Raw genomic sequence first — 22,257 nt, forward strand, 5'->3', positions numbered from 1 at the left:
CCTCTTGACCAGTCCTGCAAGTGTGCTTTTCCTCCCCTGGACCACTTTGATCATAAGTGCTTTCCTGACTTGTAGTTTTCAGGAGTGCTTTCAGAATGCTTTCATGTGATTTACTAATTTTCCATAAAATGTTTGTAATTTTTGTATTCTCATTGTTATAGAAATCCAAAGAAAATGATATTTTTATTATTTACCGTCATGGAAAGGACTGAATGTTTACTTATAATTTTATAGGATGGCTGGGTCAATATGATCCTGAGGAAAGCACAAAATAATGAGACATGCTGATCAAAAGTGTGCTTGTATCAATTAATAATCATTAATTAAGGGAATTTGTTTTGTGGCTCAGCAGAAATAACTCCAACTAGTATCCATGATGATGTGGGTTTGATTCCTGGCCTCAGTGGGTCAGGGAAACAGCATTGACATGAGCTGTGTTGTAGGTCGCAGATGCTGCTCACATCCCTCATTGCTGTGACTGTGGCAAAGGCCAGCAGCTGTAGCTCTGATTTGGCCACTAGCCTGGTTACATCCATATGCTGCAGGTGAGCCCTAAAAGGAAAAAACAATCATTAATTCACTCTTCTGTTCAATAAATACATTTAATTTCACAACATACCTGCAAGTAATTTTGATAGATCCAGGTATCTTTGTAGAAAATGAAAATTCAATAAATCCCCTTGGAGTACAGGTCATGTATTATGCTAATATGCAGTGGAGAACTTAAGTCAACTACCGGAGGCTGAATATGGGAGTGGAAGTCATTGTGACAAGAAGAAGATGAGAATTAGGTTACAAATTCCCAGATTTTCACACATAGGTCTATTTTTTAATAGGAAGCTGGTAGCAGTTGCTAGAATTCGAATTCCACCAACATTCCATGAGGAAATGCATTAAACTGGATGACGGCAACTGGTTTGCCAAGGCTTTAGATAGGAAGTGATGCTGAGGCTGGATGCAGAGGAAACACCAAGAAGTTTTAGAGGTCTCACAAAAAAATGAAAGGGTAACTCTTCTTACATAATTCCAATTATTGCACACATTCTCTGGCAAGATAAAACTGTAAAATTCTGCACCCGAATGAAGTTAAAAATTCTGAATGTTGACGTGTGGGTTCTCTGGGTGTATTTGTTATTGTTTTTGTGTCTATGCACACCATGTGAACCACAGTTAAATTCAATCATGTCTTTTGATATAACTATTGAATTAAAATAATAACTTTCAATATATACCCATATAATTTTATTTTGATGGATTTTTTCACTAGGTGACCTCTTGGCATGACCTAGGTCTAACTCTGAAACAGGCAGAAGGTCCCGGGTACACAAGTTTTGCCCTGAGATGTTAAATTATGAGAAGTCATTTTGTCACAGGAGGATGGGAACCTTGTCATACCTCCTTCCTGCTGGAATAAACGGAAGAGTTCCATCTACTGGGCCATACCCGCTTCTGGCCTCAGACACAGCTACTGCCTTTTTGCTTTCTTTCTTGCATTAGCCAACTTCCGGCAACAAAACAGACAACCCCTTGTGAGGGCAAATGCAGCCGTTGCCACACAGGCCAGCAGGAACCCAATGACATCCAGAGAGTGGTACTGGTACCAGGTGAGGTCGTGGGCTGCTGGCCGCAGGTGCTTGGCTCCTTTGTGGCGCATGACAAACTCGATCCAGAAGACCGCCCGGTCCAGGGGCTTTACAGGCTGATCATGTTGAATGGTTGATAACCTCATCACGTTTTCTTTGTAGCTGAAGGACAAAGAAGCAGAATCAATGTAGAGAATGAACTAGGAAGGATAAATGTGACATTTTCGTGCCAGTGGTAAAAAGGAGTGTCGCACAGTGGGGAAGAAAGACAGATTATTTTTCAGAGATGACTATAGAGACCTTAGCTTATGGGCTACAGTTTGTTACATGAGTAGGATTTCCACCTATGAAGAAAAGAGAGGAGAAGTAGTTGTAGTATAAGGAGTGGAAGAACTTAAGTTGCAACAGCAAAAAAAAAAAAAAAAAAAAAAAAAAAGGAAAAAAAAAAGGGAAAAGAAAGAAAGGAAGTGCAGTAACTATGTGCTTTGAAAGTTCAAACTTTGATTTCCCCAGTAGGGCATTGTTAATAGACCCAGTGGACAAGTTTTAAAATACTGTCATAATCCAGGGATATGCATAAATCCATGATGGTGTTCAGAGGCCAGTCTAGGCAGGGTTGCTCAGGAGCTGGTGTTGACCTAGTATTAGGAAAGTAGTGGTTAAAAGGGTGGAAGTGGATTGCCTTGGTTTGAATCCTGACTCTGACGCTTACTTTGTTGCCTGCCTCTGTCTGTTCCTCAGTTTTTGAGTATCAGATGGAATGGTTAGGAATAGCCTCCTATCTGATTATTGGGAGGAACAATATATTGATTTGTAGAAGTGTTCCTAGCCCACAGTAGACTCTCAGTGAATGCTTGCTAGTATTGATATTGGTTTTCGTGGTAGCTAATTTAGAATAGAGTGTGCTCAACATTTGACTTATTTGGCATTGCAGTTACATTTGTTCCCACTCTGTTAAAGTCATTATGGATCAAAAGGCACGGAAGGAGGAGGCCTCGAGAGATAGGGCTCACAAACCGGAAATCCCAAGGTGCTATGGCATGGGAAAGGAGCAATAAGGATGGAGGTCAGTTCTGTCCTGTTCTGTGGAAACACAGAGGGAGCCCTGGGGCTCTGAGTGGAGGGTGGTAATCAGGAAGTGTTTGTAATACAGTGGAAAAGTCTGTAAGGAAGTAGTAAGGGAATGTGAGCTCAGGACTTAGTACGATATATAACATATTGTAATCAGTCAGTATAAACTAGGTAAAAATTATCTTCATTTTGGATACTACCTTCACACTCTTAAAAAAATCAAAATCTATAATGATACTAGAGATGTATTTTTACATAAATCACCAAAATGATGTATACGTAAAAAACAAGAAGAAGAAATATGTACTTCTTACGCTGCTCTCTTCGGATAATCGTTGTGCTAAAATTAAAATTTAACAACACTGCTTTAAAGCACAAATGTCCACAGTGGTCTTATTAGCAATATATTCTCCAAATATTTATTTTCCAAAATCATCATGAAGCAAAGGGAATATATATATATATATATACATATATATATATCTCCTTGTTATGATGGTAATATTTGTAGTTTTATTGAAATTAATTTAAGTTGTGAAATAATTTGGAAGCCAGATATTTCTGGATTCAGAAAATTTGATTTTATGTAGTAATGTCTTAACATGTCTTATCCAACTGACGTAGTTTTTGATTTTACAATTCTTCCAAAGAAGACAAAAGTAAGCATAACTGAAAGATTTAAAACTGCATTTATAAGGAGTGTCTACATCATTGTATTGGGGTAAATTAGAAAGTTCTAGGTATTATCTATTACCAGTTATGGGTTCAAATCATTTTCAATGAAAATTTCGGAAAAGTTAATTTTAATGGTGATTTGAGATTGATTATGTCTTGGGGTTTTCTGAAAACAGACCTTCTTAGAAGAGTTTTAATCTCACCATGAGTCCACATGCTAAAATAAGTCATAACTCTGCAAATGACTGCCTTTGTAATATTCATGATTTCCTACTTGCACTTTGTTCTAAATGCTTCCTCTTGATTCTTATGTTACTATCTCAGTGATTGTTCTCATGCTAATAATTAGTGCTTTCAAAATTTTTCCACCATCCTTAAATCCTCTGAAAAACATTCCCCCTAAAAGCAGGGGAAAAAAACTTATGTGACCCAGTAGGTTACTGATGACTGTTTCAAAGCATTGAGCAAAGCTTACTCCTCATTGTGTTTGTGTCAAGACTCATTGCTGACCCACTGGCCTTCATCTGGGAACCTCTCTAGAAACAGTACCAAGTTAAGAAAACCTATACTCACAAAGGGTTGTTAATGACTTGCTTCAAGGCATTGACCAGATCTGTTCTTGACATTGTGTCCAAGTCCAATCTTACAGCTGCTCCCTTGGCTGTCATGTGAGCGATGTTATCAGGCTGATCACCAAACAAAGGCAGGCCCACCATAGGAATCCCATGGTAGATGGCCTCATAAACGCCATTGGCGCCACCATGAGTTATGAAAGCTTTGGTTTGGGGATGACCTAGGATTGAGTGAATTTCAGGAAAGGAATTAATTTCACACTTTAGAAAAAATGGGCTCTGGGCATTAGAAGGCACCAAAGGAAGTAGTGTCCTGTAGATAACAGATGATTATGTACAGGAAATGGCATTTCAAGTGCTTTCAGAACTCAGAGCAAGAAACCCCTTGGTCTGCTGGAGAGGTCAGTGAAGACTTCATGAAAGCAGTGCTGTGTCACTTGCATTTCACAGATGAGTCCAAGATTGTCCTGTGAGCAGGACTTCCTTGAAAGAACCTCCTGGGTCAAAGAGAGCACATGTGCAACCAGGGGGGAGACAATGCCGGAAATACCCGCTCTCCAAGAAGTAGGAGGTCACTGAATCTGATGGGAAGGGCATCAGTGTAACAGGAAAAGCATAAAGGTAGTGGCACTGGAACCAGAGGAAAGAAAAGCTACACTGTATCATGAAATCTGGAATCAGCTCATGAAACAATTTTGGATTTTTTCCTGTAGAAAATGGAGAGTCCCTGGTAATGAAGGAGGGCTTGGTTTTCTGTGGCATTTCAAATACCTCTAGAGAGGGGGAAAGACTGCTGCAAGGAAAGAATTCAGCGAGAGAAAGACAATCCACAACGTTCTTTCTAATTTCACTGTGAGAAGTAGTTACAGTCAAAATAAATCTACTTTGATTCTGGCCATGAGAAATGTGACCTGCTTTAACAAAATGCCATCTCTATTGTAGTCGCTCCTCTTGTCCTCAGAGGCTGGAAATAAAAATAAAGGACCAAAGTTTTCTTTCTGAAAATTAGTTTCAATAATAAATGCTAGGAGAATGATAGATATTCCTGTAGAAGTATTAACATTCTGCTCAGCTGTTACTCATGTTTTCAGTATTTGTTCTCCCAAGTCTTACCAAGAAGGTCATTTTGGGGGATCCACTTATACAGCCGAGTATTGGGTCCTAAGGTATCAGGTTTCTTGCCTTCGTATTTCCACAGAACCTGTCAGGGTAAAGAAATCCTTGATTCCATGAATCAACTTCAGAGTTATAGCAGTAGAGTTCTATAGAGATTCAAAGACATCTAGTTAAATGCTCTCCATATGACAGCTAAGGAAATGAGGCCACACGCTCTTCAGTGACAGTAACTACGAATGCTCTGACCTCAGCTCACATTTACACAGTTATGATTATATTCAGTCAGGTATGGACTGTAATCGTGACCTCTCACACATGATGCCATAGGCAATTGAGATTCAATGACAATTCAAATATTTAAGAAAATGTTAGGTGCTCTAATTCTATTGAAAAAAAATAGTGTCAAATTACTAGTCACCTACACATTATTTTTCTTTATTTCATACACAAGCTTTGATTTTCAAATTTGGTATTCACTTGTGTATTTCTTTTTGACTGTTATGGAAGGTAGTTTACTTTTCTTCACTTATATTGTAACATAAGTTATTTTATCATAGTTTCAAAAACCATTTAATTGACATCTATAGGAAAACACCAGTCATTAGGCAGTTAGGAGAAATTAATATTTCTTTTTCTTAATAATTTATTAGTGATAAATTATTAGTGCTCAGGTTCCGACGTAGCTCAGTGGTTAATGAATCGACTAGGAACTATGAGGTTGCGGGTTTGATCCCTGGCCTTACTCGGTGGTTGAGGATCCGGCGTTGCCATGAGCTGTGGTGTAGGTTTCAGACACAGCTCGGATCATTCGTTGATGTGGCCCTGGGTGTAGACCGGCAGCTATGGCTCTGATTAGACCCCTATCCTGGGAACCTCCATGTTGTGGGCCTGGCCCTTGAAATGGCAACAAGACAAAATAATATAAAACAAAATAAAAAATTAATCAGTGTTGCTTAGGAAGTAGATGGAATTTGAGATTATAAATTGCTAAGAACTAATTCCAAAAAAATGACAATTGGTAATTATTGATATGAACTCAGAGTATTACTGGTATTAAAAATTTAGATATTCATTAAATTTAGAGAAGGGGAGTTTGCTGGTAAATCAGAGGTAAAAATAAGTCTCTTGAAAAAGTTCCAGACCTGAGATGCTAAAATATATTCAACTGGCTCTAAATTTAACACTGAAGCACAAGGCATTGACAGCACTGGTCAATGTGGTTTCTATGCACAGTACCAAAAGAAGTTACTAATCTTGACATTCCTATGCAATTTTCATAAATTGAATTGTAATTTATCAATGTTTTACCCCTAACTGCACTGTGAATAGAAAGTAACTTTAGGTTCCCAGCAAACAGTTAGCATAGCTGGTTAGGAGAATACTGTGATATCAGAGAGTACACTAAAAAGTAATATCCAAATATCCAAAGACACCAAGTGTATGTTATATGTTAGAAAATAGTTTGCTGCTCTATTTTATGGAGAAAGAGGCAGCTGTGCTTTTTCCATGCCCGTCTTCCTCATGCTTGACCCCTTCGTATAGTCCCTCCTCCTTCCTCAGTGAGGAGGGGTAATCTTCGAATAGGTGAGAAGCAGAGTTCATCAAGGGCCATACTTTACAATGCACAGGGTTCACTTAAGGGCAAAACCCCATCTTCATCTTTTATTTATCTTCCTGCTTCAGACTTTTGGAGACCCAGTCAAACAGGGGAGGCTGATGTTTTTCGTTTTCTAAATCATTGTGACTGCAGGGGTATCTGGAGGCAGCTCAGTGAGCCCTGGCCATCCTTTCTCCGAATAGCACCTTGAGGTACACACAGAATGGGTCTGTTTCAACATTTAGAGGAAGTCATGGGGCCAGGAGTATCTGACAAGTGTGAACTGCATGTCATATTCCAGACATTTACCAATTTTTTTTTTTGGTCTTTTTGCCTTTTCTGGGGCCACTTCTTATGGCAAATGGAGGTTCCCAGGCTAGGGGTCTAATTGGAGCCATAGCTACCGGTCTACACCCAGGGCCACAGCAACATGGGGTCCTAGCCATGTCTGAAACCTACACCACAGTTCATGGCAACGCCGGATCCTTAACGCACTGAGCATGGCCAGGGATCGAGGCCACAACTTCATGGTTCCTAGTTGGATTTGTTAATCACTGTGCCATGACAGGTACTCTGACATTTGCCAATATTGCTTAACATTATTGTGCTATTACACTTACTGTTAAAATTTAACAGTACCATGTCCTCAGGAGTTTTTCTGGGTTAAGGAGAAAATTACTAGGCAAAATTTGGAGTTCCTTTTCCTGTCCACAATACCATTATAATGCCAAATTTCACAGGGTAACTATTAAATACATTTTTTTTATTACAATCTTTATCCAAATTATTGTCAGTCAAAGACACTCTCTGCTAATGCAGGAGCTGCCATGTATATTTTGTGTTTTCAATGTAACTGAGATAAGGTGGACCTATCATGATGGTTTGCCTTTCTTGCAGGAAATGTCTAATCAAGCCTTTCACAAAATTTAACAGTCTCATAAAATAGTTGTCCACAATTGTATTCCTTCATCTACCTTTTGGGGAATCTGGGCAAAGGCTGATGCAATTGTATTGGCTCTTTCTTCTGTCATGTTCCTGATCATTGACCCCAGAGTAAAGAGCACAATACCATGTTCTCCAGCACTCTGGACAAACTCTTCCATTTCCTGTAAAAGAAGAATTTGCTGCATCACAGAAGAGTCAAACATGGTCGAGATTATTGGAAGGATTGCTAGAAACAACAAAAGAGAGAAAATCTGGTAGCATCAGAAATTATTAGCGTGATGGCTTTAAAAAAAAGTAGTAAAACGCGCCTGTGATAATATTTACCATCTTGATTATTGCTAAATGCAAAGTTCAGAAATGGTTAGTACATTCACGTTATACACCCAATCTTAAGAAGTTTTTCATTTGGCATAATTGGGAATCTATTTCCAGTGAAAATGCCATCATTCTTTTTTTCTCAGGCCCTGGCAACCTTCTCTTTGTTCTACTCTGTTCTACTCCATATTTCTACAGATTTTACTCATCTGGATACTTCCTCATAGTTGAATGGTAGAGTATTTTTATGTCCGTGTCTGGCTTATTTCACTAAATGTGAGGTTCATCCGTGTTTGTCAGGTGTCAGAAAATGACAATGAAAATATGACGATCCAGATCCTACAGGACACAGCAAAAGCAGTTCTAAGAGGGATCGTTTTGGTGATACAATCTCATTTCAGAAAGTAAGAAAGGTCACAAATAAACAACCTAACCTGATATCTAGAGCATCGAGAGAAGGAAGAACATGCAAAACCCAGAGTTACAGTGGAAAGAAACCATAGAGATCAGAGCAGAAATAAATGAGATAGAGATGGAGAAAACAAGAGAAAAAACCCAGTGAAACAAAAAGCTGGTTTCTAAAAGATAGAATTGATAAAACTGTCAACTAGACCTTCAAGGAAGAAGGGAGAGTGCTTTCTAAATACATTTAGAAATGAAAAATGAGAAATTACAACTGACACCACAGAAATTTAAGGCTCATAAGAGACCACTACAAACAACTATATGGCATTACCATAGACAACCTAGAAGAAATGGACAAATTCTTACTGAGGTAAAAACCTTTCGAGACGGACTCAGGAAGAAATAGATAATATGAATATTTCAGTCACAAGTACTGAAATTTAAAATATGATTTAAAATTTTCCAAAAATCAGAAATCCAGGACCAGATGGCTTTGCAGGCAAATTCTATCAAACATTTAGAGAAGAGTTAATGTCTATCCTTCTGAAAAGTTCCCAAAAAATCACAGATGAAAGTACATTCCCAAGCACATTCTATGAGGCCACCATCTTCCTGCTATGAAAATGAGACCAAGACACCACACACACACACACACACACACACACACACACACAACTAGAGGCCATTATCTTTGTTGAACATAGATGTAAAAATCCTTAACAAAATATTAGCAAATGGAATCCAAGACTACATTAATAGGATCGTGCACCATGATCAAGTAGGTTTTATCCCAGGGTTGCAAGTATTTTTCAATATACACAAATCACTATGTTATAAATAACATCAACAACCTTAAGAATAAAAACCATATGGTCATTCCAAAAGATGCTGAAAAAGACTTTGACAAAATTCAACCCCCCTTTTACATTAACCCTCCAGAATGTAAGCATAGAGGGAGCCTACCTGAACAAAATAATGGCCATATATAACAAACCCATATCAAACATCCTTCTCAGTGTTGAAAAGTGAAAGCATTTCAGATAGGATCATGAACCAAACAACAATGTCCATCCTTGCCACTTTTATTCAATGTAGTTTTGGAAGTCCTCCTTATAACATTTAGAAAAGAAAAAGAAGAGTTCCTATATAGCACAGCAGAAATGAATCTGACTAGGGATCATGAGGTTGTGGGTTCAATCCCTGGCCTTGCTCAGTGGGTTGAGGATCTGGCATTGCCTTGAGCTGTGGTGTAGGTTGCAGATGTGGCTCAGTTTTGGCATTGCTGTGGCTGTGGCATAGGCCAGTGGTGACATCTCCGGTTAGACCCTAGCCTGGGAACCTCCATATGCCACAGATGTGGCCCTCAAAAGGACAAATAATAAAAAGAAAGAAAAAAGAAAAAAGAAAAGTAACCAATAATAGAAAAGAAGTAAAACTGTCACTGCAGATGACATGATACTACACATAGCACCTCCTAAAGATGCTACCAGAACATTACTAATGATCATCAATAAATTTGGCAAAGTTGCAGGATACAAAATTAATGCACAGAAATCCCTTGCAATCCTATTACTAACAACAAAAGATCAGAAAGAGAAATTAAAAAAAAATCCCATTACCATTGCATCAAAGAGAATAATATATGTACCTTACTTAGGGGAAAAAGACCTGAACTCTGAAAACTACAAAAGACTGATGAAGGAAATTGAGGATAACACAAACAAATGGAAAGGTATGCCATATTCTTGTATTGGAAGAATCAATATTGCCAAAATGACTATACTCTACAAGGGCATCTACAGATTCAGTGCAATCCCTATTCAAATACCAAGGGCATTATTCACAGAAGCAGAAGCAAAAACTTTACCATATTTATGGAAACACAAAAGAACCCAAATAGGCCGAGCAATCTTGAGAAAGAAAATCAGGCTGGAGGAATCAATCTCTGTGACCTCAGACTATGCTACAAAGCTACAGTCATCAAAAGAGTATGGTACTAACACAAAAAGAGAAATCTATTTCAGTGTAACACCATAGGAAGTCCAGAAAATATAACCATGCACATGTGGTCAACTAATCTAAAGGATGCAAGACTATGCAACAGAGAGAAAAAGAAACTCTTCCATAAGTGGTGGTAGGAAACCTGGACGGCTGTATGTAAATGACTGAAATTAGAACACTCTCTGACACTCTACAGAAAAATAAACTCTAAATGGTTTAAAGATCTAAATGTAAGACTGAATACTACAAAACTCCTGAGGAAAACATGGGCAAACACTCTATGAAATAAACAGAAACAGTATCTTTTTGGATCCAGCTCTTAGAGTAATGAAAATTAAAAGGATAAATCATAAGTATATAAGTTTAGGAGTTCCCGTCATGGTGCAGTGGTTAATGCATCTGACTAGGAACCATGAGGTTGCGGGTTCGATCCCTGCCCTTGCTCAGTGGGTTAATGATCTGGTATTCCCATGAGCTGTGGTATAGGTCACAGATGTGGCTCGGATCCTGCATTGCTGTGGCTCTGGCATAGGCTGGTGGCTACGGCTCGGATTGGACCCCTAGCCTGGTAACCTCCATGTGCCACAGGAGTGGCCCTGGAAATGGCAAAAAGACAAAAAATAAATAAATAAGTATATAAGTTTAAACACTTTTCACAGCAAATGAAGTCATAAACAAAATGAAAAGACAAACTACAGAAGGGGAGGAAGTATTGGCAAAGTGACCAATGAGGGAATAGTTTTCAAACATATGGAAAAAACTCATGCACTTTAATAACAGGAAAAAATAAATCAAGAAATGGGCAGAAGATCTAAATAAGCATTTCTCCAAAGAAGACATAGATAGCCAACAAAAGATGACATGAAAAGATCCTCAAAAGAGCTAATTATCAGAGAAAAGCAAATCAAACTGCAACAAGTAATCACTTCTGCACAATGTTATAGGAATTATGTGGTCATATCTCTGTAAAGATTGTAGTCTAGTTTTCAATCATTATTGCTTCTATCTCTCAACAGCCTGTTAAATGATGTGCCTTTGCAATCCAATTCAGTGACAACATCCAATGGTTTTTAGAAATCTTTTCATTTCTCTCCCTTTCTTTACCTTTTAATTTTCTGCCTAACTCATTACTAGATACTTCACCCTTTGTTATAATTATGTCTTCAACTTACCTATCCAGCATCATGTGCCTCTTTGCTCAGCCTCTTCCTGTTTAAATTAACCTTAGACCTCTTGAGAATTGTCATTAACATTCTGCTTGCTTTTAGTCTGTGGCTTCCCCACCCCTGCCCTATCACTTCTTATTCCTGCACATCCCTCCGATCTCCCCTTAATTATCAGTGCCTCAGAGGTACTTGCTCTGATTCCTGCGGGATGCTTCCTTGGCAGTGTGGTGTTTCCTTAGACACTTTGTGGTGTTTCCAAGACACTTTTCACTTGATGTTTATGACTTGCTTGCATTCTGTCTTTCCAGGTAGAGTGCCAGGTGGTAGAAAATGTATCCATACTCTTTCTCTGTCTTTCAGCACCTACTCCTGGTATATGCTAGTCATTTTATATTTATTCTTATAATGAATGTCTGATATCGTATTGTATGTTAAAAAATGAGGATGGTAATAAGTGACATATTCTCAAAGTCTCCCAGAGGTCTTTTTATTTCATAATGTTTCTGAAATTCAGTGAGTTGAGGTGGAATAGAAATGAATAGGTGAAGTTCTAATTGGCAGGTCATTCTATCCAGCTTATCACATCTTTCACTGTAATCAAACACTCGAACTAAAGAGTGGAGGATTACTCCTACTGAAAATGTAAAGTAGAAAAAGCACAACAAACCAAATTAGGTTACCTTAGGTAGGGGTTTTGGCAGGTTTGCAATGGAAGCCTCCAATAAATTCAAAATTTGGTAGCAGTGGGCGAGGAAATTCAAAATCCCAATAGTTTCGAATGAGCCACATGTCAGCTTTCCCCATTGTCTCAAATATTGTGGTGGGCCTTCCTGAAAGATAAAGCAAAACAGTAACTAAAATTAGATGAAATGAGAATATATTCAGGTGCATACATTAGGTAAGTTTTGGAAAGGAGCTTGGAATGATGTAGCCAGAGATGTTTGCAAATGTCTGTTCTTGATAAAGCAGTTATGTATCTTTGTGTAAAGTATATCAATTCATCTCATATAATGCAGAAATGGAGCTACACCAGTGAAAGCAATTTCTAAATACTCCCCAGATTTTTGAGCTACACACACCTGTGTGAGTCCTCAGTCTACATGTCATCATTTATTATGACATTCTATGAGGTTTAGAGTGACCTTTTTAGTGAAAACACTACTTTAGTAATGGGTATATAATTGCTTGGAGAAGTCCTACGTATTTCAGTATGTGGTTTATGACTTTGTGGAGTGTCTGAACCAGTAACGCTCCACAGTGTTTCATCTTACCCAATAATTTAGTGTTTCCAAAGTAGTACAAGATTGATGGATCATTTTATATTTTCATTTTTCATCATTTCACTTGTAAGAGTGAAATTCCTGGGGCTTAATATTTATATAAACTCACCCACCAAGGCATTAGGAAACTTAGGTCTTCATGTGAAACGAACAAAAAACATGACTTACCTAGTGCTTCGCTGTAAAATTGATTCCACTTCTTCTCATTAAACGTCTGGAACCAGAAGTCCAAAAAAACTACATATAACATATTATTAACCCTCTCCGTGAATGTCATGTGATCATTAAATTCTGACATAACAACAGGTACATAGGATGGTGGGAATGGAAGCTTTCCACTGAATTTTTCAATTGAATAACCAGGAGAGATGCGTAGGCTGTATACCAGAGGTATGTTGAGTATCTCAGCCACCAGCTCAGCACAGGGTATGATGGGATCTGCAAGGATGACATCAAACCTTGATTCTTGTAGCTTTGTCATAAGTTTCTTGTTCAAGACAGCATCTTTACAGATCTTCAGTGAAACATCAGAAAGTTCTGAAAATATATTTTGCGCTGTTGTAATTTTTGTCCAAAATGAATGTTTTGCCCCCTGTATCCATTCAGTGAGAAGCTGCTGGAAGAAATTCTCATAATCCTCTTGACTTACAGATGCAGGGAAACTCTCAAATTTGATAGTAGGTGATTTGTTAGGATCAACAAGAATGGCAGCTGATGATTTTAGAACAGTCACCTCATGACCCCTAGTGACAAGTTCCTCCAGAATTATCTTCATATTAATCCAGTGACTATATTCCATTGGCCACACCAGCACCTTTCCACACCTGCCAGAGCTAAAGTAGCAAGTCAGCTGTAGCAGCAGCAGAAGTGAGAGCCATTTCAGTGACATCTTGTCCACTATTACTTTTAAGAAATTATGTATCTTTTGCTTTTGCTCATGTTTATACCCGAGGAGCCACCAATCATGGAGTTGTTTAAAGTGTAACACCCACACCTGCAGTAAATAATTTATAAGAATTGGCAGCAGCTATGGCAAGCAACTGAACGGACAAAGTGTAGACCATTTCATGCTTGGGCAATGTGTTTACCTTTGTTTTGTTTGTACTTTACCCCTTGACACGCCAATGACCTTGCACATGCAAACCAACTATATTGTGCAAGGGATAAGTCTTTCGTAAAATCAATAGAAATTGAGGGGCTCGCTTGTCTGCATTCTTCCTGACAGGTAATGAGAGAAAAGATGCTATGAGTCGGTGGAGTGTTGTGAGGGCCAACACGTATCCCCCACAGAAACAACAAAGACAATAAACGAGCCACTACGAACCAATGTGATTTACTTTGGGAAAGCTCTGGGCTACAATGCAGAAGCAGCAGGTGCTTGGTTCCCAGGGGAATGGAGACAGATCCCCACCCCCCAAATGTGGCTTTCACCTTGGAGCCCTGCTGCAGACATGGGTACTGCCAGCACAAAATCTACACCCGCTCCCAGAATGTGGATGCTCCAGTTGGGCATCAGGAAACACTGGCCTGCGGAAAACCACTGCCTGCATAGATTAACCACCTACAAGGATTGACTGCCCTCTTCATGAGACTCAACCCCCTACCCTCCTTTGACCTTCCCCTCCTCCTTCTTTGCTGTTCCTGCCACAAGTTCCCTCCATGACCTCCAACCACTGATTCCCACCACAGATGTTTTTAAGCCTAGCACCTCCTCACAGTCAGAGCTGGTGCCGTCTTGAGCTCAGCCCGTCCCCCTCTGAGGCCTTAATAAATCTCTCCCGCTTTCCCAACTTGGCCTTGCACGTTCTACCCTCGGCAAACCTAACAGCGGGTACCCTACAGAGTTTAGAAACAAAGGATGGCCATGTAGAGAAGCTTAGGAAAGTTGGGATCTCCATCACGCCCTCCTCCAGTTCAGAGCAGCTTAGAAGCAGCAGGGCTCCTTTCAGAGGAATTTCACTTTAGGAAGAAAGGAGACTAGGAGAAGGTCCATAAGGCTTAATACTACTGTAGACACTTTCAGCCTTTGCTGCTGAGGGCTTCCCCAGCCTTCCCCAGCACAGTCCAGTTGCCAGAGCTGCCCAGGGTCCTTGCAGCCATGTCCTTTCTGAGGCAGGAGCTGTCCCTGTGGTGACCTGACCTTGAGGCCCCATCAGCCCTCTGCCTTGCTTTTCCTGGTTGAGTTGCCACAGTGCCCTGCCATTGATGGCACTAGAGCCACTCCTGTCTAGTCTCCTCCCAGGATCTAGGTCAGTGCTTTGTCCTGCCGTGGCCAGGGCCGTGCTGCTGTTGCTTTGCATTCACGCTGTGTTTTTCATTGTGGCTTGGGCTGGCCATTACCTAGCTGAGGTGTCGCTGCTCTGCACTGTATCTGTGGGTCCTAAGTCATGGCCCCAACCTGTCATTCCTTGGGCTAAGGGGCTGCTACTCTGCACTTTACCCTGGGTCCTAAGTCAGTGCTCTGACTTGCCATACTACTGCCATACCACTGCTTCTCCAAATCCTACCCCATGATTCCTGACAGGTGGCTTTAACAGGCTATCAGAGGGACCATGCTGCTGCTGTCTGCTGCTCTGTGCCTTCTCCTGAGGCAGAATTGGAATCTTGACCCACCCTCCTGAGGCGGTACTGGCATGATAACTTGGAAAAAAAATTATTTGCCAAAATAAGAGCAATACAGAGATATTCCTATGACCCTTCACAGGAGAAAGAATTCACTGCTGGAACATCTGCCTTACGGGAAAAACTGAAGGAAGGTCTTCAGGCTGAAGAAAGTAAACTCAGACTGCAGTGCCAATCCACAGGATAAAGCAGAGAGCACCGGGGAAGATAATTAATTTTACGAGGCTGGGTGACTACCCATTTCTCCTCCTTTCTTCTCTGAATAAATATAACAAGCAAGCAGGTAAAACATGTATACAGTTGTCTTGCTAGGTGTGCGGCATAGAGTGAATATAATTCTGGGGAGGGGGGCTGGTACAGGCCCTGAGATGAGAGGATCCAACTATGGCTTAAGCCCAGGAGGGCAGGGTCCTTGGCATGATAATTTCTATGTCCATCCATGTTGCTGCAAATGCCATTATTTCATTCCTTTTTATGTCCAAGTAACATTCCATTGTATATATTTAACACATCTTCTTGATCCAAGCCTCTATGTTGGATATTTAGATTGCTTCCATGTTCTGGCTATTGTATATAGTGCTACAGTGAATATTGGGATACCTATATCTTTTTGAGTCATTGTTTTCTCTGGATGGATGCCTAAGACTTGGATTTCTGGATCACATGTTAATTCTATTTTTAGTTTTGAGGAATCTCCATACTATTTTCCATAGTGGTTGCACCAATTTACATTCCCAACAACAGTGGTAACAAGGTTCCCTTTCTCCACACCTTCTGCAGTATTTATAGCTCATACACTTTTTGATGATGTCTATTCTGGCTGGTATAAGATATACTCATAGTAGTTTGGATTTGCATTTCTCTAATAATTAATGATGTTGAACATTTTTCATGTGTTTTTTGACCATTTGTATGTCTTCTTCAGATAAATATATGTTTAGATCTCTTGCTAATTTTTGATGGTTTTTTTTTTTGGTATTTAGCTGCAGAGGGTATTGATATATTTTGGAGATTAATCCCTTGTCAGTCACGTCATTTGCAAATATTTTTCACCATCCTGTGGGTTGTCTTTTTGTTTTGTCTAGGATTTGCTTTGCTGTGCGAAAACTTGTAAGTTTAATCAAGTCCCATTGGTTTGTTTTTATTGTCGTGACTCTAGGAGGTGAATCTGGGAAGATATTGCTGCAGTTTATGTCATAGAGTGTTTGGCCTCCGTTTTCCTCTAAGTGTTTTATGGTATCTGGTCTTATATTTAGGTTTTTAATCCATTTCGAGTTTATTTTTGTGTATGGTGTTAGGAAGTGTTGTATTTTCACTCTTTTACATGTAGCTATTAAATTTTCCCCACACGACGTATTGAAGGGACTGTCTTTTCCTCCCTTGTATTTTCTCCCCTCCTTTGTCATAGATTAGTTGATGATAGGTGCTTGGGTTTAATTCTGGGCTTTCTACCCTGTCCTACTGATCTATATATAGTTCTGTTTTTGTGCCAGTGCCATCCTGTTTTGATGACTGTAGCTTTGCAGATAGGCTGAAGTCAAGGGATCCTGACTCCTCCTGCCCCATTTTTCTTTCTCAAGATGTCTTTGGCTATTCTGGGTCTTTTGTACCTCCAAACAAATTTTAAAGAGTTTTTTCTAGCCGTGTGAAAAGTGCCATTGGTAATTTGATCAGAATTTCACTGACTCCGCAGATTGCCTTGGGTGGTATTGTCATTTTGACAATATTGATTCTTCCAAATCTCGAGCATGGTATATCTCTCCATGTGTTTGTGTCATCTTTGACTTCTTTCATCAGCATCTTATAGTTTTCAGAGTAGAGGTCTTTAGTCTCTTTAGGTAGGTTTATTCCTAGTTTTTTGTTCTATCTGATGTGATGGTAAATGGGATCGTTTCCTGAATTTCTTTTTCTGATATTTCATTGTTAGTATATATAAATGCAGTTGATTTCTGTTTCCTCATATTGAGACTGCCGTTATACCTATTCATAAAACTTCAATTTCTTCCTTGCTTGTTGAGTTACAAAAACTTATTCACTGCAGGACAGAATCACTTTTTATAGGACATATTAGAGTTCATTCTCAGCTGCCTGGTCTTCTTCATAAGAAAATGCTAAAGCAGATCAGCTTACTAGACTGGCTTTATTAAAAACTGAGGAGGACCAAACAAGAGAGGCAACTCAGTCACATTCTATTCATCATCAAAATGCTTCTGCCTTAAGGTTACAGTTTAATATTAGAAGAGAAGCTGCCAGACAAATTGTAAAAACTGTGGTGTTTGTCCTCAAATCTTTTCTGCTCCAATATCAGGGGTTAATCCCCGTGGCCTCAGAGCTAATGATTTATGGCAGATGGACATAACTTATGTCCCATCCTTTGGGAGATTGGCATATGTACATGTAACTGTAGAAACCTTTTCTCATGTAATTTTGGCCTCAGCCAGGACGGGAGAAGCATTTAAAGTTGTAATCCAACATTTGTTTTTCTGGTTTGCTATTTTAGGAATGCCTAAACATTTAAAAATAGACAATGGTCCAGCTTATACTTCAAAATCCTTTGCTGATTTTTGTATAAAATTTCAAATTTCACATACAACTGGAATTCCGTATAATCCTCAAGGACAGACAATTGTAGAAAAAGCTCATCAAACATTAAAAATCAAATTACTGAATTACAGGAAGGGGAATTTAAACATAATTCTCCTCATCATGTGTTAAGTCATACTATGTTTGTAATCAATTATTTAAATGTAGATTCTTCAGGACATTCTCCAATGTATAGACATTGGAACAGATGCCTTACCCAGACCAATGGTTAAATGGAAAGATGTTTTAAGTGGTCAATGGAAAGGCCCAGATGTTCTTCTAACTTGTGGAAGAGGTTTTGCTTGTGTTTTTCTCCAGGACTCATCATCACCCATCTGGATTCCCAATTGCCTGATTAGACATGTCACCGCCACGACTGTCAAAAATGGAGTGTTGTCCTGAGGACACAGAAGGAAGACAACTTCAAAATGAACAAGTGGCAAAGTCCCTTTCTACACAGCTGAGAGACTTAAACCTTAATCATCGACAACAACAACCGGGTGCCCTGCAAGATTGATACATACTGTTCAACCGCCCACCTGCGACCAAATAAAGAGACTTGCTAAAAATGCTGAGGGCTTGGTGAGAGCTCAAAATCAACATTTAAATCCTACAACAATGTTCGTTGCTATGCTTATAATTCTTGCTATTCAAACAAATAATGTCTCTGCTAAGTCACATTGGGCCTTCTTTCCTAATCCGCCCAGATTTCAGCCTGTTACTTGGGATAATGTGATGATTAAGGTACATATAAATCAGTCTGATCTGTTAGGGAAACCAGGGCTTCCTCCCCCTCCTTTTCAAATTACTACAGCCAGCTCCTCCAATTATTCATTCCTCGGAAGCTCTGCTGCATTGCCTATTTGTTTTGCTTTACCATTAACCCTCTATGGTCCTGGACGGACTGAGATTCCTGGCTGGAATCTCAAACAACAGGCATGGTTACTATAGGTACATTACCTGTTACAAAGTGTCCAAAAACTCATCATTGTTGGTCATTGTTATTTCTTAGCCTTGGAACTGAGCCTGGTAATGTTTATAGGTACCCACTTCAAACTTTAAATTATCAATCTTACCTTCTCAGCCATCCTTTAAATTATCCTGATTGTACACCATGGTCTGAGAATTCTAAGTCTCAAAGAGTTTGGGAGGAGATTGATGTCAGTACTGGATTTCCCCCCTGGAAACATTGTATATATAATTCTACTAAGCCTAATCTTTTTCATCCTGAAACAGATGTTAAGGCACTTTGGTCTCTAGGTCATTCACAAATGTGTGGATGGCAATCTTTAGGTTATTTACAAGTATATGGATGGCATATTTCAGATCTGCAAATAGATTATCATGCTTATCTAAATAAAAATTAAAATAAATGTGGATGGGATAATAGCCATGTGTCTAAACACATAACTTTAAATAAAATTACTAATGATTACTACTTCATTTAAAAATCAACACAAGATTCAGCCTCACCTCTGGAGAGCTATTGCTGCCTTAAGACCAGTAATTTTACATAGACCTAATCATAGAGATATATATTTTGTAAAAGCCCATCTGCATACCCCTTATGCTTTTCTTCTTTCAAAATTTTTTGATGTAAAAATTCATAAAAAGGAAAATGTTTTTACTACTCAGTGTGATAATTGTACCTTGACAAATCATATTAGTCCTGATATTGGTAATTATAAGTTTATGCTTATTGTGAAACAGCCTCCATATGTAATGATTCTTGTAAATATTACTGGTAATTGGTATGATAATCAGGGATTAAGAGCATTACAGCTGCTTAATAATCAGTTAACACGAACCAAACGATTTGTTGCTACTCTTAATATTAGGAATTACTGCCTAAATTTCTATAATTACTTCCTTAACGGTATTGGCTGTTGCTTTAACAAAACACACATACTGCAACTTTTGCCGATCAATTATCTAAAAATATTACTTTAGCTTTAACTACACAAGAGATTATTGACAAAAAATTAAGGGACAAGGTTGATGCTTTGGAAGAAGCAGTTATGGCAATGGAACAAGAAATAATATCTCTTAAAGTTAAACTGGCTCTTTGTTGCCATTCACATTTCAAATGGATTTGTGTCACCCCTCTCCAGGTAAATGAGTCTCATTACACCTGGGATAAAATTAAAAATCATCTCGAAGGAGTTTGGAATCACTCTGACTTTGGATTGGATATTTCTAAATTACATCAGGAAATAATGGATATGTATCAGGGGGAAAAAACCTTTAGTACTCAAAATACAGCCTCAGATTTATTTAACAACATAAATGGTTTTGTGAGTCACAAATCTCTCACCTCTATGCTCATTAATCTTGCTATGTCTGCTTTACTTCTGATTCTGCTATTGCTGTCTCTCCTGGTTCTCTTTAAACTTATAGGTCGTGATGTTTGACAACTTTCAACTGAACTTCATGCCTTCATTTTAAAAAATAAAAAAGGGGGATATGCAGGGAGCCAAGAAGATACAAGGAGCCAAGGAAGGGAGCTTGCCTGACTGGTGCAAAACTGAGGGCAGGTTCCTAATCAGAAAAAGGGGCCTGCCTGAATGGTGCAAGCCAAATGTGGGCTTCTGGTCAGGATAGAAGCCTGTCTGTATGGTGAAAAACGGAGGGCAGGCTGAGGCCTGCCTGTAAGGTGAAAAACCAAGGGCAGGCTGAGGCCTGCCTGTATGGTACAATCCGAGGGCAGGCCTCAGGTTACATAGCTCTCATGTTGATGTTGATGGGGAAGAATTGGGGGTTTCCTGGGAAAACAATTTCCATGTTTGTGCCGGAGAACATGGATTGTTTCTCGGGTGACCTAGTCTTTCATGTTGTTTTATTTGTTATTCAGTTTTCCTCAGTCTTTCCTGGTTATTTGCTTATTATTCTTATTTCCCATTCTTATTTTCCTGTGGTGATTTGTGATTTAACAAAATTACAATAATAATATAATAAGAATTTCATCCTGAAGGACTTTCCCCTATTTAAATCCAACTTAATTAAAATACAGTGTTTATCTACTAACTAGTTATACAGTAAACTTTAGAGTTAGGATTTTAATGAGGTCTATAGAAGTTAGACAAATATTATTCATGATCAAAAGAAACCCAGCTTGGTGAGAGCTCAAATTGGCCCTTGATTTTAGAAACTTTTAGTGGTAGCTGGCTAAGTTGATTTGTATTTTCTCACACTGTCTCTCTGCCAAGGACACTTCAAATAGACACTAGTCATAAGGCAAGAATTTTTTATGTGGCCTCTTCAGTTTGTAAAAATTGGCTGGCCATGAGATGGTTTGTCCTGGGTCTCCTCTTTCCCACATGATATGCTGTGCCTGTTTGTCCTTGAATTGTACTCACTAAATTTAGTCAGGCTAAAGATTTTCAAACATGACATACTGCTACTGTACCATGTGATCAAAAAAACAAAAACATTTGTGCTGGATATTAGACAAGTTATAAGTGATATCATATAGTATTTGTCTGTCTTTCTGGCTCATTTCACTCAGTATGAGATTCTCTAATTCCATCCATGTTGCTGCAAATGGCATTAGGTGATTCTTTTTTATGGCTGAGTAGTATTCCATTGTGTATATACACCACATCTTCCAAATCCAATCATCTGTGGATGGACATTTGGGTTGTTGCCATGTCCTGGCTATTGTGAATAGTGCTGCAATGAACATGCAGGTGCATGTGTCTCTTTTAAGGAGAGTTTTGTCCGGATAGATGCCCAAGAGTGGGATTGTAGGGTCATATGGAAGTTCTATGTATAGATTTCTAAGGTATCTCCAAACTGTTCTCCATAGTGGCTGTACCAGCTTACATTCCCACCAACAGTGCAGGAGGGTTCCCTTTTCTCCACACCCCCTCCAGCACTTGTTATTTGTGGACTTATTAAGGATGGCCATCCTGACTGGTGTGAGGTGGTATCTCATGGTAGTTTTGATTTGCATTTCTCTTATAATCAGCGATGTTGAGCATTTTTTCACGTGTTTGCTGGCCATCTGTATATCTTCCTTGGAGAAATGTCTATTCAGGTCTTTGGCCCATTTTTCCATTGGGTGATTGGCTTTTTTGCTGTTGGGTTGTATAAGTTGCTTATATATTCTAGAGATTAAGCCCTTGTCTGTGGCATCATGTGAAAGTATTTTCTCCCATTCTGAAAGTTGTCTTTTTGTTTTCTTTTTGGTTTCCTTTGCTGTGCAAAAGCTTTTCAGTTTGATGAGGTCCCATGGGTTTATTTTTGCTCTAATTTCTATTGCTTTGGGAGACTGACCTGAGAAAATATGATGTTGATGTCAGAGAGTGTTTTGCCTATGTTTTCTTC

At 39.0% G+C, this 22,257-nt stretch overlaps 1 protein-coding gene and 1 long non-coding RNA gene across 2 annotated transcripts in view; one reads left to right on the forward strand and one right to left on the reverse strand.

The window, feature by feature from the left end:
* LOC102163645 overlaps positions 1-20,679 on the forward strand; it is a 32,904-nt gene extending 12,225 nt beyond the window's left edge. The window contains exons 2-3 of the long non-coding RNA XR_297487.3: positions 15,434-15,631; positions 18,250-20,679. This is a non-coding gene — a long non-coding RNA (uncharacterized LOC102163645). The remainder of the gene's footprint in view (positions 1-15,433; positions 15,632-18,249) is intronic.
* On the reverse strand, positions 586-13,644 carry UGT2B31 (UDP-glucuronosyltransferase 2B31). Its single transcript, NM_001244124.1, is given in 7 exon segments — positions 586-1,745; positions 3,903-4,122; positions 5,015-5,102; positions 7,589-7,720; positions 12,127-12,142; positions 12,144-12,276; positions 12,895-13,644. Coding segments are annotated over 7 exon segments (1,590 nt in total). The 5' UTR covers positions 13,616-13,644; the 3' UTR covers positions 586-1,465.

Source organism: Sus scrofa, chromosome 8 (assembly GCF_000003025.6).
Source record: "Sus scrofa isolate TJ Tabasco breed Duroc chromosome 8, Sscrofa11.1, whole genome shotgun sequence".
Classification (NCBI taxonomy): Eukaryota; Metazoa; Chordata; class Mammalia; order Artiodactyla; family Suidae; genus Sus; species Sus scrofa.